The following is a 14,319-nucleotide window of genomic DNA, read 5'->3' on the forward strand; positions in this document are numbered from 1 at the left end:
AGTGCTTCCTCCTCTTTGCATCAGCAATCTTTCCAGAGCTTACCATCCTCCCCTTAATGGACTTCAGGTCATTCTCCAACTAACAAGCCTTCAGCAGTGCGAATACTGCCACGCCCAACTAAATTCTTTATTAAAGCTATGGAGTTTCACAGCCAAAGCTATTTAGGGCTATCTAAGTAATCAGCCATTACCTCCATTCTCCCCTGGTTCTCCTTTCCAGAGTTCCTGGGTATTTGAAGCCTCCACTTCTGATGCCAGCCCAAAAGCCATTCTTCCTCTTGTGGGAATATTTTCCTATGGGTGACTAAACAATGTTCCTATCTCAGCTTCTGTTATCAACAAATGAGCACAATGTGTTTGTTTGGATATCTAAGTGGATACATGACTAGCCAGCAGGAAACCAGAGCTAAATGCAAGCTGTCACAAGCATACAGGAATTTGGGTTACAACTCTGAGGCAGCACAGTCTACACCAAGTCTGCACATCTCATAATGGGGAAAGGGCCACATTTATAAATTTAAAAATATTGCAGGCCACAGAGAATAGTTGGTGCACCAATCAATTGTATGGTGGCTAGTGATTTGCTGCGATGGGGCTGGCAGCATCAGACAGGTGTTAGAGGCACTTGGCAGCATGTCTTTCAGGACAGCAGGGACATCTGGTGGCAATGGATTCTTTGAATTTTCAAAAAAAGCCAGTGGCCCACACAAGGCTGTTTGGCGGGGGGCATGTTGTACAGGCCTGCTCTACTCCAAAATGCTTGTTGCTTTAGCACATTAATTGCAGTCCTTCTCATTTAATGCACAGAATCTCCAGTTATTTATTATCAAGAAAGACCAGTAAATGCATTACAAGATAATTTAAAGGGGCCATTGAGCCTCATCTATGCAATTTAGAAATCCAAATTGAAAAAGAAATAATGAAACCAAACAAAGCCACACAATTGATACAGCTTGGCTTACTTCTGTTAAGATATTTTTGTTGCAGCTTCTAACAGCAATTCATTGCAGAGAAAGCAAACTGAAACAAGTAATTTCAAAACCATGAATGCAAAGCAGAGAAGAAAGGAGGAAATTAATGGAAATAAAATTAAAAAGAATTTAGATCCTAGAGAAAATAAAGATAAACTGGGGCTCTGGCAAGGTCTCATATCCACAACCATTGTCCCCAAAATAGCATTTCAACAAAATAACAAAAATAAAGAAGTGTTTGGAATTTTAAAGTAACTTTAAAACATTTCCAGGCCTACACACAAGTATACTATAAAGCAATGAATTGGCAATCTGAGCCTCCAGCTGCCAGAACTCTATCCAACCGAGATTCATATATAGCCATTTTGAGGCAGAAAATTGTCATAGTAGAATTAATTAATGAAAATAAGGCATAATTAAAGCAAAATCTCAAACTGAAAAAGGCTGAATTAACCTGCTTAATTTCAAATATGATAGATAGGTCAGTATTATGTAGGTATGCCTTCCATTTTTCTATATGCTTTCATACTAGAAAGTTTTGTAGTTTTTATTGTTCTGTGCCTAATGCTAGAGGCCTCAAGACCACCTCCCCTTATGGCGAGGTGGGAGGGCTTATATAGCTTTAGATTTTATATTAGCTATTGGCCAGTATGAGGTATATGTATCTGCCAAATCCTCCTCTAGTATGGAGGATATCTAGGCCTGAAGAATCCCCAAAAGATTTAAACTGGTTGTAGTGCCTCCTACTGTTTAGTAGCTAATATAACAAATAGATATATAGAACAAACAGAGCATGCACACACATTAAAAATATTCTCAAGAAAGCCCACTGCATTTATGGGAGGCCCAAAACAGGACTTGCTATTTCTTTTGATTTTTATACACACACACACACACACACACACACACACACACACAGAAGGCATACAATATATATATGATTTGCTTCTTGATATCATTATACATGTTTTGATTAGTTTTATTCTAGACCTCAAACCCTAACAGTTTGATTTTTCTATAGTATTTTTTATAAAATGTACAAGTAGTAATACCAAACAAACATTTTTACAGAATAAGAAATGGAATGTGTAAGTTCAAACAGCACAAGTTGTATGTTTTAACTATCAGTGTTACAAATTAAAAATAAATTAATTCCCAATATTTAACTAGCTAATTAACAGTACAATCCTGCATCTAACATATAATGGTTGTCCTAGCAGTACTAGAGGCATACAAGCACAGCTATCTGAATACACCAACATTCCTCTTCTGCATCAAAATATCTCTACTTTGTCACATCCCTGATTGTGTCATAAAGGTAACTAAGGTAGCACGCTATCATATTCTCTATAGATTCCTTTTTCGGAGAAATTGAAATATAAAAAAGTTTACAATTTAATAAACAAAAGCTACTACTCTGGAGCCAATGTAGATGTCTCATTCCATGTCCATGCTGATGGGATTTGAGACTGAAACGGAATATGCTCTCTCTCTCCAGAGCAAATTTTGCTGATTCTTCCCTCCCCAGTCTCATCAGTGTTTAAGGTTTACAGTTAGTACCATCTCTCTGTGAAGTCATTTTCCAACAAGAAATCTAAATCATGGAGAACAGAGCTACTCACATAACAGCTAACTATAATTTACACCAGCAGGGTAATGGAAAAAAGTGACTGGTAAGGGAGTATTTTCTTCTCAATACCTAAATCATGCTTGAAGTACATTTGTTACAACTTCACTGGCCCTCATTATTTATTATTTACTTATTAATTTCCAAATAGAGAATAACTAAACCCATCTTTAAAACATTGTCTCCTTATTTTATAACCATAGCGAGTGAAATTTGCCAGCAACAATTGAAATTTATCTCATCAGTTAAAAATGTTGACTTCACAGCATTTCCTAAAACAGCACTTCACAATCTTGGGAATCTTTGCATTGAGAAAAATAAATCATATACAGGTTAAAAAAACTGCTGAACATAGTAATGTTAACTACAATTATTGCATCATGTTAGAAATGTTAGCTCACATACTAATACACATTTCAGATGATAATTAAAAAAGAAATCATTTAAAATACTCTATCTTTACTTTATGTATATAAATTATCTGCTTCACCTTAGTCTGTAAACAATGAGGCATTGAATGTGTTTATCATGGCAGAAAATGAAAAAAGTCTTCTTTATTTTATTTTGTTTAGTCCTCTTTCCATTAAACATGCGAACACTGTCATAACCATTTTTGGCTTCACTTCTACCAAGTCATCTGGTAAGGCATATATACGAGCACCAATTTTCCGAGCAATTGAAATAGCATATCTTGGAAAGAAATAGAGGAAAAAAATTACTCATTCAGCATTATTTACAATGAAGGTGTACCTAATGATGCTTTACTTAGTAACTTTTGTCTTTGCTAACGAGGCAATAAATTTTCTCCACTCTTCTCTCCAATCATAACCTATCACAATCCTACATGCTATATCCCATTCTATTCCAGATAGTTCCCCAACTCTGAGGACTATCTTTTCAGAGGAGCTGTAATAGTTATATTTTTTTAAAGATGCATTGTTTAACAAAAGTTGACTGCAGCATATTCTTTTCACCAACCTATGAATAGTTTACAGTCAAAGATATGTGTCAATGTTTTAAGCTATCTTTGTCTATTTACTTTTCAACAGTTTTATGCAATGTATAAAACACTATGTAAAATATTATAAAATATGAATTTCCCACAACATTGCACAGTATACAATTATAGCAGAGAAATAAAAAATAATAATGTACTGTAAACAATATGTATTCTCTTGGAAGTTTCACTCAATCCAAGGTGTCAATACCTTGCATTGAATTCCAGCCAGCCCTTTTTGGTCTGACTTAGTTGTAACAGAGATTTTAACTGTTTTAATAAGATTCAAATAAGATTTATTATTTAGTTGTCTTGAGTGTCATATGGGCAGAAAAATGGGATATAAATCATATAATTAAATAATGAAGTGAAACCCAAACCAATTCAGAAAGAAGTAGCAAAAAAAAAATGGGGAATGTATACTAACCCGTAACATTTTAAAAGAACATTAAGAAAAAGAACACTTTGTTGCTTTGGGAAGGATAGTGAGATCGTACTGACTTCTCACAAAAGGGAACGTCAAAGATTCAAAGCTGTAGCACTATGTTGAATTCTCTGTGAGACTGCCCCTGAAAACAGCTTGGAAGTTCATTATATAAAATGACAGTAAAAGAGTACCAGCCTCTACCTTTGTTCAGCTTATAGAAATATACTGAAAATACAGTCGTAGGAAAGGGCTGTGTAGATATACACTAATTTCAAACTGTTAACAATTCAGAAAGTCGGATGTCATTTCCAGATGGCTTTCAAGGATAGCTTCATGGAGACCCTATTATTATAATCTAATCTCTAAATGACAAAGCCTGAGTGACAACGGTCAGGGTTCTATATTCTAGCAATAGCTACAGCTCACATTAGTTAAATGTGATTCAAAACACTCCCTATCAGGCCACCATGATTCAGAAGTGTTCCCAATCACAAACATGGTAATTTCGGGAAAGTTCGGCTGTACACGTAACAGATATTTCCAAAACTATCTGCCTAGTAACAACTTTATCAGTTTTACCTGGATTGAGTATACATTTACCCATCCCGGTATAAATGATGTCTTATCCCAGACATTGATTCAGGAAAGCAATTCTGTTTTTCAATTGAATTTGTGAAAGGGGGAAATTAGAGCATACTAACGAAATTAGGCCATACTAACAATAAGTAATTACCCTAGATTAACTCAATTAGCATATATTGTAGAGTAAGGCTGTACTTGCTTCAAAAATTATTCAGAAGAAGTGCTTCAGTCCTTTTGTGAGGACTGCTAAAGCATGCACATTTATTTTTCAGGCTCCCACACAAATCTGTAAAAAGATGTTACTGCTTTAGTAGACTGATATCAATGCAGAGTACCTTTAATGTGACTCATTGCAGTTGCAATGATCCTGCCATGGATATGATTAATTCTAAATCTAACCCATTAAATATTATTTGACTTATGTCAAAATCTAGTAAGTATGACATGCTAAAGGTAAAGGTAAAGGTTTCCCTTGACGTAAAGTCCAGTCGAATCCGACTCTAGGGGGCAGTGCTCATCTCCGTTTCTAAGCCTTGGAGCCGGCGTTGTCATAGACACTTCCGGGTCATGTGGCCAGCATGACGACTCGGAACGCCGTTACCTTCCCGCCGAAGCGGTACCTATTGATCTACTCACATTTGCATGTTTTCGAACTGCTAGGTGAGCAGGAGCTGGGACGAACAACGGGAGCTCACCCCGCTGCGCGGTTTCGAACCGCCGACCTTCCGATGTTGCATCACTATGCCTAATGCAAATCTTTTTCCAGCAAAGATTAGTCACGGCAGAAGGAGATGTTATATGTTTCCCAGCATTAATGTACTTTGTTATATGAATGAAATATTCCCAAGCTTGGGATTAATCTGTTTGTGGAGCATCTGTTGTATTTTAGTTTGATATGGTTGTTTCCTGTCTGGGACATTACGTTTTGCTGTTATGTTTTTAATTGTTTTAATTGTATATTTTAATATGTTGTAAACAGCCCAATATCCTGAAGAGTGAGGTTGAATGGGCCTTAAGAAGCATTGCTAATAACAAGGCAGCAGGAGATGACGGCATCCCAGCTGAACTGTTCAAAATCTTGCAAGATGATGCTGTCAAGGTAATGCATGCTATATGCCAGCAAATTTGGAAAACACAAGAATGGCCATCAGACTGGAAAAAATCAACTTATATCCCCACACCAAAAAAGGGAAACAATAAAGAATGTTCAAACTATCGAACAGTGGCACTCATTTCACATGCCAATAAGGTAATGCTCAAGATCCTGCAAGGTAGACTTCAGCAATTCATGGAGCAAGAATTGCCAGATGTACAAGCTGGGTTTAGAAAAGGCAGAGGAACTCGGGACCAAATTGCCAATATCCGCTGGATAATGGAAAGCCAGGGAGTTTCAGAAAAACATCTATTTCTGTTTTATTGACTATTCTAAAGCCTTTTGACTGCATGGACCATTACAAATTGTGGCAAGTTCTTAGTGGTATGGGGATACCAAGTCATCTTGTCTGCCTGCTGAAGAATCTGTATAACGACCAAGTAGCGACAGTAAGAACAGACCACGGAACAACGGACTGGTTTAAGATTGGAAAGGAGTATGGCAGAGCTGTATACTCTCACCCTACCTATTCAACTTGTACGCAGAACACATCATGCGACATGCTGGGCTTGAGGAATCAAGGCTGGAGTTAATTGCTGGAAGAAATGTTAACAATCTCAGATATGCAGATGATACCACTTTGATGGCTGAAAGCGAAGAGGAACTGAGGAGCCTTATGATGAAGGTGGAAGAAGAAAGTGCAAAAGCTGGCTTGCAGCTAAACCTCAAAAAAACCAAGATTATGGCAACCAGTTTGATTGATAACTGGCAAATAGAGGGAGAAAACGTAGAGGCAGTGAAAGACTTTGTATTTCTAGGTGCGAAGATGACTGCAGATGCTGACTGCAGTCAGGAAATCAGAAGACGCTTAAGCCTTGGGAGAAGAGCAATGACAAATCTCGATAAAATAGTTAAGAGCAGAGACATCACACTGACAACAAAGGTCCACATAGTTAAAGCAATGGTGTTCCCTGTAGTAACATATGGCTGCGAGAGCTGGACCATAAGGAAGGCTGAGAGAAGGAAGATAGATGCTTTGGAACTGTGGTGTTGGAGGAAAATTCTGAGAGTGCCTTGGACTGCAAGAAGTCCATACTCCAGGAAATAAAGCCAGACTGCTCACTTGAGGAAATATTAAAGGCAAAACTGAAATACTTTGGCCACATAATGAGAAGACAGGACACCCTGGAGAAGATGCTGATGCTAGGGAGAGTGGAAGGCAAAAGGAAGAGGGGCTGACCAAGGGCAAGATGGATGGATGATATTCTAGAGGTGATGGATTCATCCCTGGGGGAGCTGGAGGTGTTGAAGACCAACAGGAAGCTCTGGCGTGGGCTGGTCCATGAAGTCACGAAGAGTCGGAAGCGAATAAACGAATAAACAACACAAAAAAACAGCCCAGACTCTTTTAGAGTGGGCAACTATAATAAATTTAATTATTACTACTACTAATAGTAACAACTATAATCATAATCATAATAGTTGGAAGAACAATTGATATATTTCTTCCATTTGAAACCTAACAAAGGCAGCTTTAGCCCATACTAAAACATTATTCTTTAAAATTCCATACTTCCATAAACTGTGGCACATTAAAGGATTACTTGTTGCTTTCATTCAACAGTATAGTCTTCTGAAATATTCTGCAAGGACTTACTTAGCATTATTTAGCTTGTCTGCTCCTGTTAAATCTTCTCTCTTGACCATTTCTGGACGGACTGCTTTTGGTGCGATAGCATCTATTAAATCTAATATGGGTAAACTAGTGCTTATAGACTGATCCTGAAATGAAATACATTAAAATATTGTTAGTTATCAATAATGAATTATTTTCTTTCATCCTAATTTGTCATCTTTAATTTGGTTTGTCATATCCTTTTCTCTTTTATACAGTGGTTGTCCATGATATTACAAAGAAAAAAATCTCCTCAACATGTTTTCAGAAACTTTCTGCAGCTTCTCAGATAACATGTCCATAAGAAATTTCATCCGGATGGCTTTTTTCTATTATTACTATTTCCTTCTACATGATTATAAATGGTATACAGTAATCTGCTTCTTTCTGGAATCCCTTTATGATTTTGAGATGGTCCCCTGGGTCATAAACTTTGTTCCTGGGATACTACAACGTAACTTCTTCTGCCTTAAAATAGCAAGTGCTACTGCTGTAGTCAGCATCTTTTTAACAGCTCAAGCAGATGAACATTCATGTCCATGACATCAAGTAATCAGTAGGAGGTGCCCTAGAATGATGTATACTTTAATACTACTATTCTGAAGTGTATCTCTTATGCTCCATTGTCAAGAGAAAAACAGGCAGATAAGCTGGATTTCTGAAAAATATTTTGGCTAATTGGTCATAAAACTATTTCCTACAGTATTTGTTTGCTCCCATGAACAGTATGCACTTTAGAATACTGTATTTGTTCAAAGACGATTGAAGTGAATGCAGAATTTCATGTGTGGATAGAAATAAGAACTGTAACTTTATTTCAATTTACATGAGAAAAAAATATTTCTCAAAACTATAGAAAACTCAAGGATCTGTAAAGTATTTGGTTGGTAGATGAAGATTTGGGGATCTTTTTACAAAAATTTGTGATATAATGGATTGATTGTTCTCAAAAAACGTTTGACGACTAAAAATCCTTTTCTCTGGATGGTTTACTTTTGATACTTTTGATACTTTTATGATGCATAAACTACCTCTACTCTCTGTTAAGTTCTATTTTTGACTCTTATATGTCAGTTGTAGCGGAGGTGCAAGATTTCACTCTCTCTGATAAGATGATCTTCCTCTGCTATTTTTAATTAATCATCATATAAAATCCTCATTCCTTCCACAATATATATTTTCATATATATATTTTCATATATTTCTACAGAAAAATTCATATAAAAATACTTACAAATATTTGTAGTCCATTGCAAATATAGGTATACATATGCACATCCAGTGTCCCTTCTGTTTTTACATTTTTATATCTAATATTATAGGCAATTTTTTAAAAAAAATGTTGAATTTCTGCTATAAATTCATTCCCATCCAAGATTTCTCTAATTAATATAATATTCATTTTATTTGGATAGTCTTTTTATTACCTTGAAGCTAGAAATTGAAGTGGTCTTATTTGCATTTGCAAGAGTTTGATTCACCCATTTAATGATAGTTTCATCATTTACTTTCTCCCCTTCTCCAAGATCTGACAGTACATTCAAAGTATACCTGCAATAGACAGTATATGCAACTGATAAGGAAATCTAAAGTTGTCCTGGATTTTCCAGGTATTGCTTCAGATAAACACAGTTTTCAACAAAATCTACATCAGGTGTGACTGCACTGAGAGAAAAAATAAGAGATCACATACTGTATATAATACAAGCCACAACTTCACTACACTGTACAGGAATTCAAGCATCATCACAAAAGATGGTACAGGAATTCAGGTGGTTGTTTTTTTTAAACCAAGTATTTGAGTGGACCTATTCTGATAACTAACTATACTTTGAGAATCTTGTTTTAGTTAGGAAGTGTATTTAAAGAATGGTAGTAATTGGGGTGAACAGGAATAGGCATTAATAAGAAATGAGTGGTGACAACAGGGGAAACAGTGAAGAAACCTGGCTGATAGTGGAGCTGAAGCCAGATAGGATGTGTGTTGGTCAGACAGGTGACAAGCATGGTCACCAGAATTCTGTTATGTCAGAAGACTGTGTGCAGCAAAGTTAAAGTACTTAATTATGGTCATTGACCAGCTGCTATTTGAAGATCTTCGGAAGACTAATGAACTGACAGGAAGTGAAGGCAGATACCTAGATGGGCTGCCGTCACACCTCAGTTTGCTGCCTGGAGAGGAGGAGGTTCAAGGAAGAGCTGGAATGGGTTAGACACTGACAGCCAGGGTCGGGACTATGCTGAGTGGTGAAGGAAGACTGAAATAAATGATTGTGATGGGAACTGAGTGGAAGGATTGGAGGAGGAGCTGTGTTGAGGGTTATTGATTCCAAAATTGTTCTTACAGTATGAAAATCTTCTGTCTTTGGTTGCAAGCCTAGTTGTAGTGCATAAACTCTCTAGCAGCCACTTAAGGAGGCTACTCCTTAAAGATTCATAGTTGCCCTTTCCACATAGTTGCTACTTTCCAAATAATTTTGGCATTTTTAAAATAGTGTTTAAAAACATTTATGGATAACAAGCATCTTTATAATATACTATAGGATTAAGGGTATAGAACACAAATATATTTTTAATATACTTCCTGAATTTCCAAATATAAATTTTCCAGTCTTGAGCAACATTGAAAACAAACCATAACATATTTAGTTAGATATTTAGAATAATTATCTGCATAGCATTCTAGATTGCAACAATTTTTATGGACTTAGAGGTCAGTCCTTTATAGTGTGGCAGACGTGCACAGCAGCGTACTGCAAATTTACATTTAAAAAAAGGCACATTGTAAATGATAAAAATTTTAGTGGAAAAAACCCTAGAGTAATTATCTGGATTTTAAACTGGTTTATAAACCAGTTGGTTGAATAAGTGAAGAACACATGTTGATTTTTCAAGCTATCACATTTAGTGAGATGTAATAAAGCCTCACCTTCTCATTAACTGCCACACTAATGCCAAAGTCAAGGTTGGGTTGCCTTCATTGAGATCCTTTCCACCAATTCCAACCAATGAAAATCCAGCATTTGTCTTTCCCAGTTGTATTGCATAGTTACAATTTTCAATCTGAAATTATTTGTTTATAGACACAAATCACAATTATTATCCTAGAAACTGCAAATATTTTGACGTAAAACTTTTGGAAGGAAAAAAAAATATCTGTGGAAGAAGTGCATTCTATATCTAACAATCACTTTCTTTAATCTATTCAGTTAGAAACATTTTGAACAAGGTATAATTTTGGTTTGCCAAACATATTAGAGGGAAGTCACATAGGGAGACATGACTATTATTTCAGTTTCTAATTAATTCTTCATACTAAATTCTTACATTTCATTATGCATTTCTGCCCTCACATTACCTATGCGTTAAGAAGTAATTTAACTTTACATTAAAGTAGAGGGTATGTTTCTACTCTGGAAAATGCATTAAAAATTCTTTCCTTCCAAGGAGTATTCTGTTAAAAATAATAAATTTGGAATATGACACTGCTATATCAGATGTTCAAAACTGGCTATGAATATATAGGATTGGCAACTAATCTTTAGCTTTTCTGTAAGTTTTTTAAATGATTATGAAATAGTGGAGAAGGTACCAGAGCTCTGGTTTGCCTGTATTTTTTTTAACAGTATATATTTGCACTATGCTATGCTAATACAGTAAAGAAAATCCCTGCACTGTATGTGAGCAAAATATAAAATACTTTGTTATTGATCAAAGAGTAAATTAAGTTTCTGCTGTCTTTTTTTAATCCAAGTTGGCTCTGTAGATTATATCTTGAGACCTCTTATCAAGTAGCCGCCTGAATATGTCTCTACTCTTTACTACTTTTGCTGGCACCCATGTTAATACTTCACCTATTTCAGTTATGATCTGCCATCTATTGTTTGTATATCAATGTCTGGACATTAGCCAAATGATAATGTGGAAGGTACTTCTGTGTTTAGTTGCAGTGGGGCCAAAATTCAGTTACAAGTATCTACTTGGCTTTGTGAATCACATATAGAACTGCAAAAATTATCAGTACAGATATTAATTTACATGCATGCTATCTAGCCCCACCATGTTTGCCTGTAACTGAGACAGATGGATAGAAATTAGTGGTGATTAAGTAGGCACCACAATTCCTAACACAGAAATATTTACCAACCTTTTTCATATTACCCCCAAGTGCAGGATATGGTGGTTTGTTGACATGGCTCCATTCTACTGGTACACGGATCATTTCATAGAGCTGAAAGATTACTAAACCATCAGCAAGGTCACTGGTCGAATGAGGGAGAAAAAAAAGGTTCTAATTAAAAGGAAACCTATGATCCTTTAATTAGTCATGTATCAGAAAACAGATATTTTCACTGCTTCTAAATTTTCTAAATTTTCCACTTAAATTATTTACTAAAATATTCATACTTTAAAAAAAGACTATTTTAAAGTATTGTTATTGTTATTAATCAGATTTATACAAGGTGACTCTGGGTGGCAGCACCAAACAATTAAAGCATATTATAAAACCAATTAAAACACTTAAATGATTAAACATAAATAAGAACAAGTTCATGAGAGGGTTAAAATTGGAATGTTACATATGGTGCAGCCAATGTGCAGGCTTCTTGCTACCTGGATCTCCAGGCCTGATGAAAAAACCATGTTTTGAGAGCTTTCTGGAAGTCCATAAGGGTTGGGGCCAACCTCACCTCAGGAGGGACGATATCCAAAGGGCAGGGACCATGGCAGAAATGGCTTTTCTACTAGGTCCCGTCAGAGAGAACTCCTTAGCAGAGGGGATCCACAACATGCCTCTCCTGCCAGATCTGATAGGATGGGTAGATGTAATTGGGGAGAGGCGGTCCCTCAAATAACTTGTCCCCATGCCACATAGGGCTTTAAAGATCAAAAACAGCACCTTGAATTGTACCCAGAAGGAAAGTAGTATCCAATGCAGCTCATGGACCAGAGGTATTACATGTGTCCTGCTAGCTTCTGGAAACTCTTCAAGGGCAACCCCAGGTAGACCACTTTACAATAGTTCATTTGGGAGGTGACCAGGGCATGAGTAACTGTGAGCAGAGCCTCACAACCCAAGAACAGGTGCAATGGCATACAACATAAAGTTGCACAAAGGCCCTCCTAGCCATGACTGCCACCTGCTCCTTGAGCAGGAGTCGTGAGTCCAGAAGGACTCCCAGATTATGCACCAGGTCTGTTTGGGGCAGTGCCATCCCATCCAGCACCAAAGATGGCTGTGAGGGTCCCAGATCTGGATGGTCTGAAGACCCAAAGCTACTCAGTCTTGCCAGGATTCAGTTGAAGCCTGTTGTTCCCTATCCAGACCCTCACAGCCTCCAGGCACCGGGACAAGACATAACATCGCTTACTTCACCAGGGGTAGAGATGTATAATTGGTATCATCAACATACTGATGATATCTCATCCCATGGCAACAAATAATTTCACCCCAGTGGTTTCATGTACTGTAGATGTTAAATAGGAGACAGTCCCAACCCTGCAGGTCTCCACATAGTAGGGGCCACAGGCAGACCTTCACTCCCAATTAACACCAACTGGTGCCAGCCACGTAGGAAGAAAGAGAACCAGCTCAATACTGTGCCTACTCCCAACCCATGGAGCTGATCCAGAAGGAGGTCAAGAAGAGCCAGGATGGATGCACTACCCCATCCTGCTCCCACCAGAAATCATCCAAAAGCACGACCAATGTCATTTCTCTTCCATGTCCAGGCCTGAATCCTGACTGAAAGGGGTCCAAATAATCCACTTCATCCAGGGTCTGCTGAAACTGCTGCGCAAGCACCTTCTTCCCTTAAAAAGGGAGGTTTGACACTGGATGGAAGTTGTCCAGCATGGTGGGATCCAGTGATGGCTTCTTCAGGAGGAGGTGAACCAATGCCTCCTTAAGAGGTGAAGGAACAACCTCTCTCTCAAGGATGAATTCACCACCGCTAGAACCCACCCACATGTCACCCCCAGGCAGCCTTAGCCAACTGGGGGGAGCACGGGTCTAATGAGCAAGTGGCTGAGTTCACAATCGTAAGGATCCTGTCCACTTCCTCAGGCCCAACAGGTTCAAATCTCTCTGTATTGTGTTATCATTGATTCATTCAGGGGGAATCCTATGGAATGCAATATAACCATAAACTGTATTACCATCTTTACTAATTCAATCAGAAAGCAGTATTGTATTGAGACAATACTTATTCAAGAGGTATATGAGAAAGAACACACAACTGTAGGCTCTCAGATTGCTCCTAGAATTGTCAGCTCTCTGTAAAAATCAACTTCGCATTCCAGCCACCAGTTCAATTCTGCAACAGCTTTAGGGATATATTCAAATCATCAATCCACCGAAAAATAATATTGCCCAAACTGGCAAAAGTTTTGAGCTGGATAGCACAACCTTGCCCTTAGATGTAGGTAGAAAGTAAGTAAGAGGTAAGGTAAGAAAGGTAAGGTAAGAGGCAAGGTAAGAATGCAGGTAAGGAAGTAAGAAGCTTAAATGATTCAGCACAGGTGTCCTAAGAAAAAATGTGACTGAAGTTGGTACTATTGCGTTACCGCAGATAATTTTATATCAAACCTTGAAACAGAGGAACAATCTAAAATACTTAAGGGTGTTGGTAATTTCAGTGGACCTTAAGTAAGTGAGGTTTGCTCAGTGTACAAATGACGTAAGGATTTATTTATTTATATTTTACCTGTATAAGTGATTAATATAAGGAGTTATACCCAATGAATTCATCCAGTTTCTAAATGTTCTTTCTTCCTTACTTTCACCTATAGCAGAAAGATACATAACTTAATTATTCTCTGATTATTTTTTTTTCTGGCCCATTTTTAAAATCAGAGGAATGGTATCACAAAGCAAGAGAGAGGGAATTCTATCCTAACGTGGAAAGATACATAAATGGGTGAAGAGTAAACAAATCTAAATTAAA

General features: G+C 37.2%; 1 protein-coding gene across 1 annotated transcript in view; it reads right to left on the reverse strand.

Annotated features, from left to right (window-relative positions):
- Nucleotides 1-1,909: 1,909 nt before the first annotated feature.
- Nucleotides 1,910-14,319, reverse strand: part of PLS1 (plastin 1) — a 54,603-nt gene continuing 42,193 nt past the window's right edge. The window contains exons 11-16 of the mRNA XM_063306643.1: nt 14,080-14,158; nt 11,520-11,634; nt 10,302-10,435; nt 8,800-8,923; nt 7,355-7,479; nt 1,910-3,288 (exon numbers count right to left, since the gene is read on the reverse strand). Coding sequence (XP_063162713.1) covers nt 3,153-3,288; nt 7,355-7,479; nt 8,800-8,923; nt 10,302-10,435; nt 11,520-11,634; nt 14,080-14,158 — 713 coding nt within the window. The 3' untranslated portion in view covers nt 1,910-3,152. The remainder of the gene's footprint in view (nt 3,289-7,354; nt 7,480-8,799; nt 8,924-10,301; nt 10,436-11,519; nt 11,635-14,079; nt 14,159-14,319) is intronic.

Source organism: Candoia aspera, chromosome 6, assembly GCF_035149785.1.
Source record: "Candoia aspera isolate rCanAsp1 chromosome 6, rCanAsp1.hap2, whole genome shotgun sequence".
Taxonomy (NCBI): Eukaryota; Metazoa; Chordata; class Lepidosauria; order Squamata; family Boidae; genus Candoia; species Candoia aspera.